Source organism: Sceloporus occidentalis, unplaced genomic scaffold (assembly GCF_023333645.1).
Source record: "Sceloporus occidentalis isolate IW3139 unplaced genomic scaffold, rSceOcc1.0.p SCAF_20, whole genome shotgun sequence".
Taxonomy (NCBI): Eukaryota; Metazoa; Chordata; class Lepidosauria; order Squamata; family Phrynosomatidae; genus Sceloporus; species Sceloporus occidentalis.
Genome location: NW_028317000.1, coordinates 15,449,201 through 15,454,122, shown reverse-complemented (window position 1 = coordinate 15,454,122; position 4,922 = coordinate 15,449,201). Strand labels below are relative to the sequence as shown.

General features: G+C 50.9%; 1 protein-coding gene across 1 annotated transcript; it reads left to right on the top strand.

Moving 5' to 3' along the window:
• Window positions 1–227: 227 nt before the first annotated feature.
• Window positions 228–2,735, top strand: LOC149302198 (toll-like receptor 2). Its single transcript, XM_089483621.1, has one exon. It carries the CDS (start codon window positions 228–230, stop codon window positions 2,733–2,735), a length of 2,508 nt encoding a protein of 835 aa, XP_089339747.1.
• Window positions 2,736–4,922: the final 2,187 nt, after the last annotated feature.

Here is a 4,922-nt window from a genome sequence, read left to right as displayed (position 1 = left end):
ATAGGAACCCACTTGGGCAAGGCGCACTCTCTTAGCCTCAAGGGAAGGCAATGGCAACCTTCTTGTGAAGAAACCTTGCCAAGAGAACCCTGTCGTAGTTCTGCTTTAGGGTCACCATAAGTCAAGGCACACAGCAACAACAACAATGACATCAATGATAATAATAGGTTTAAGTGGTGCTTTGTTTTCCTTCTTTTGAAGGTGGGCCATGAAGATGTGAAGGGGGCATGGAACCGGCCCCCTTGGCTGCCTTGCCCGTGACTCTGTGTTTGGCATTCCTGCGTTTGTCCGAAGCATCCAAAGTCCCCATCTGCTGGATCTCCTCTGCCAAGAAGGCCAACTGCCGAGGCCAGAACCTTCTCCGCGTTCCTCTGCATCTCCCCGACACTCTGGAGTTGTTGGACCTCTCTTACAACAAGATCCAGCGCATCACGTCAGAGGACTTTTCCAATTTGACCCGACTGAAAGGTCTCGATTTGGGGTACAACAACATCGCCTCCATCGCTGACGAAGCCTTTGCTTCAAACCAGCTCCTGGAGCAACTGAACCTCTTCAACAACTCGCTTTTGGAGATCCCTTCAAGGGCCTTGGAGCCACTGAAGAACCTCAGACTGCTCTCCATGTCCAACAATTTTTATCCCAACTCAACCCTGGACAAGGTCTTCCTCAACTTGGAAAAGCTTGAAGACCTTTCCATGGGAGGTCCAGCCATCTTGACCGTCAGGAGTGAGGACTTCCTTCCGCTGGAAGAGATCCCCTTGAAGAGGTTTGCCCTCAAGACGGCCTCCAGTTTGATGGAATATCAAACGGGGGCCTTCTCCAAGCTCAACACAACATCCTTGTGGTGCGACATCGCCCTTGACAAAAACCCCAAGGCCTTGCCTTCCATGCTTCGGGACTTGTGGGGTAAGCCCTTGAGATACCTCCGCTTCCGCAACCTCTTTGAATTCACCTACTACACGGACTCCGTGGACCTCTTCTCCAACTTGCCTCAGGTGCAAGCGGAAGAGTTGGTCTTCTTCCGGGGGAAGTTCAACGAGAACCTCTTGCGGCAGGTCTTGCTGAACGTCCAGAAATCCCGCATCCAGGACCTCTCCTTCATAGCAATAGATTTTGCGCGGTCCCCGCAATGGAAGCCACCGGAAGCGAGCATCGCCAACTTGACCCTGCGCCATTTGGTGCTGAAGGACATTAGCAACCCGGACGTCCTGCGTTTTGACTGGACCTTCACCTGGTTCGCTGGAGTGACCGACCTCTCCATCCTCAACGTCAACTTCAACTACGTGCCTTGTGACGCCTGGGACCAGTTGCGCAGCGTGGTCTCCATGGACATTTCCAACAACCGTTTGCTCGACGAGTACATCTACAACGAAGGCTGCTTCTACCAGGGCACCATGCCCAAACTGGAGACCTTTAACCTGAGCTATAACGCCTTGACCCGCCTGGGAACGGTGTCCAGGTTGACCTCCGACTGGTCCCGACTTTCCGTGTTAGACCTGAGCCACAACCAAATTGGGGGACCGCTGGATCTCCTGTGTTCTTGGGGTCCCACTCTTGTTTGGCTCAGCTTGGCTTACAACACAGTGACTATGGAGGTCTTCAAGTGTCTCCCCACAACGTTGCGCTTCTTGGATCTGTCCCATTCCCAGTTGGAACGGCTGGACACCGGCTACTTCGAGGCAGCGGTCAGACTCCAAGAGTTGCGGCTGAGTGGAAACAAGATCAAGTACATCCCTACGGAGTGGAAGGGCCCTAGTCTGAGGGTCTTGGCGGTGGATGGCAATGCCTTTGGCGTCATCAGCAAAGGGTCCTTCGTCAACATGCCGCACCTGGCCCAGCTGAAGGCTGGCAACAACCCTTACCACTGCGCCTGCGACCTCCATGGCTTCCTCCAAGAGACCCTGAGGAAGGGTAAGCTGACTTTGCTGGACTGGCCTGAGGGGTGGACGTGTTACCACCCAGAACACCTTCTGGACACATCCGTGGCCGCTTTCGCCCCATCGGTCAGCGAGTGCGACATCACTGTGGTGGTGGCCATTGCAGTCTCCGTCACGGCCACCGTGGTGATCTCTTGCATGCTTCTGTGTTGGAGGTTTGAAGTCCCGTGGTACATCAACGCCACCTTTCATATCGTCCGATCAAAATACCGCGCCAGCCGCTCGCCGACGTCCCGGGACTTTGCCTACCATGCCTTCATCTCCTATAGCTATTCGGACGCCGACTGGGTGAGGAAGGAGCTCCTCGGGAAGCTGGAGTCCTCCTCTCCTCCGTACCGGATCTGCATCCACGAGCGGGATTTCACGCCGGGACGGTGGGTCATCGACAATATCATCGACAACATGGAGAACAGCCGCAAGGTGGTCTTTGTCCTCTCGCGGAGCTTTGTCAACAGCGACTGGTGCAACTATGAGCTCTACTTTGCCCACCAGCGGGCTGTGGGGCTCAGCTTCGAGGACGTGGTCCTGGTGGTCAAAGAGGCCATTGACCCCCAGGCTTTGCCCCACAAGTTCTGCATGCTGCGCAAAATGCTGAGCACCAAGACCTACTTGGAGTGGCCTTCGGAGCCGAGCCGGCAAGCTTTCTTCTGGGTCCAGTTGGCCTCCGTTTTGGGGAAGGTTGAGAAGACCGCTATGGACCCAAAGACTGATCCGGTTAATGCGGATCAAGTGTCCGAAGGGACAATGGTTGCGCACCTTGAGATGGAGCATGTTGCGGCGGACGCTCCAGTGGGTTAAGCCAGGCTTAGCATTAGGCCAGACCACTCGGCTAGAACTAGGATGGTGATCATATAGCTATCCAGGTGTTACTGGACTACACCTTATTCTCAGGGACGCCTTCCAGGATCTCTGGAACTCGCTTCCCAGAAAAGACCAGTGACCTCCTTTTTCTCAATGGTTTCTGTTTTTTAACTGGTTTTGATTTTTCTGGTTGTTTCGTTGCTTTTATATACAGTGAATTTTTAACGGTGTCTGTTTTACCTTGAGACCCAAACTGGGAAAATCAGGATGACAACAACAACAAGAAGAAGAACATCAACAACAAGAACTACTACTACTACTACTACTCCCCGCAGCCTTCTTCACCATGGATCTGATGCATTGCTGTGATGCTCAGCCTGTGGAAGTTCTTCCTATCAGATGTTGGTGAGCAAGAGAAGGAAACTGCAGCCGGAGTTCAGCGCCAGACATAACATCTTAGTAAGTGTCCTTAAAGAGAATTGGACATTATCACCATGTCTGTGTTTGCCTCAAGGCTCTTGCCGTGTTGCAATGTATGTGCATCCCTTGTGCAATGGTGGCCCCAGTGGAGTGAGCGATGCGCCATGGCCCCGGTGTGCAGTGAGCATCGGTGCACATTGGGGCACATCTGGACACTGGCATGCCACAGGAGTGACCCCAATGTGCATTGCCAGACTGGTGCCTGATGGTCACGAGGAGCACCCAATGCACATCATTGGAAGCACCCAGTGCTCATTGCAATGGTCTTGTTGGTGCTCAGATGCACATCATCAGGATGCACTGGCAGGGTTTTGTCCATAAAGTTAAATGTAGATCAGGGCATAGGACTCTTTTCCTTTTGCGTTTCTGAATTGGCAGCGCATGCCCAGAGGATGGCAGTGTCGCATAACATGGAAGACTGGGCCAAATCGATATTCAAATGTGAGATATATTTTCCCCATGCGCAGAGTCATAGAATCCTAGAGTTGGAAGGGACTCCAAGGGCCATCCAGCTGAACCTCCTTTTGCCATGCAGGAACTCACAATTGGAGCACTTCCATTGGCGATCCAGCTTTGGTTTAAAAACCGATTCTGCTGTTGAATGTTAAGCTGGAATTTCTTTTCCTGTCCTTTGCATCCATTGCTCCGGTTCCTATTCTCCGGAGCTTCGGAAACCAAGCTTGCCCCTTCCTTGCCCCATCAAATAAGCGTTTTATCCCAATTTCAGATCAGATTTGGCGACTGCTTTTGAGTCTTCTTGCCTTATTGCATCGAGCCAAAAAGGAGCATGTAATTTGAGGTTCTGGTTACGCTGCGCTTTACTGCTCTTAAAAAAAGCCTCGCTTTGTCAGCGAAACCTTATCATTTCTTACCGCCGAGGAATGTGAGGTTTGGGAGCAGGGCAGGGAACGGCACATGAAAACATAGATTTAAAACAGAAGAAGTGGCCCTATTTGAGAGAGCATTGGTTGCGCAGGAGGGTTCTCCCAGCCAAAGAGTCCTGTGTAGCTCAGAAGTTTGCATCCTTGGAGGAAGATGCAGCTTGAGACCACTTTGGGTGCATTAATAGTGTAGAAATAAAGCAGTTTCAGTCCACTTTGGGTGCATTAATAGTGTAGAAATGATCCAGTTTGAGACCACTTTGGGTGCATCTTTAATATAGAAATGATAATAATAATAATAATGCACTTTGGCATCACTTTGGGTGCATCAACACCATAGAAATGCAGTTTGGGACCACTTTGGGTGCATATAACCTGTAGAAATAATGCAATTTGATACAGCTTTTCAATATATAAAACAATTTATATGCCATTTGATATCGAAACCTGTCAGTAATTAAAGCAGCTCTTGCTGTTCCATCCTGGCTGCTTTTGCATCCTCGCAACTCGCACTCAGGACACAAGGAGGTTTTCCTCTCCATTTGCCACTTTTGGCAACTTTACTATATATATATGTATTTAAATAACAGATTCCTCCTCTGGTTTGGTGTTTTCCTTTCCCTGCAGCAAAAGGGGGAAAGGCGCAACGTCTCATGTATTTTTAGCAGCCAATGGAAACTTCATGCCAAGATGAAGGAGGGAAGAGAAGAAGAAGGAGTGAGCAAAAGAGTCCGGCCAAAGACAGTGCAACCTTTGAGACTCGGAGGAGGAGACGCGCAACGTCCGGCTCCGTCTGGATGTTGCTCTCCCTTGCCATGTCCAA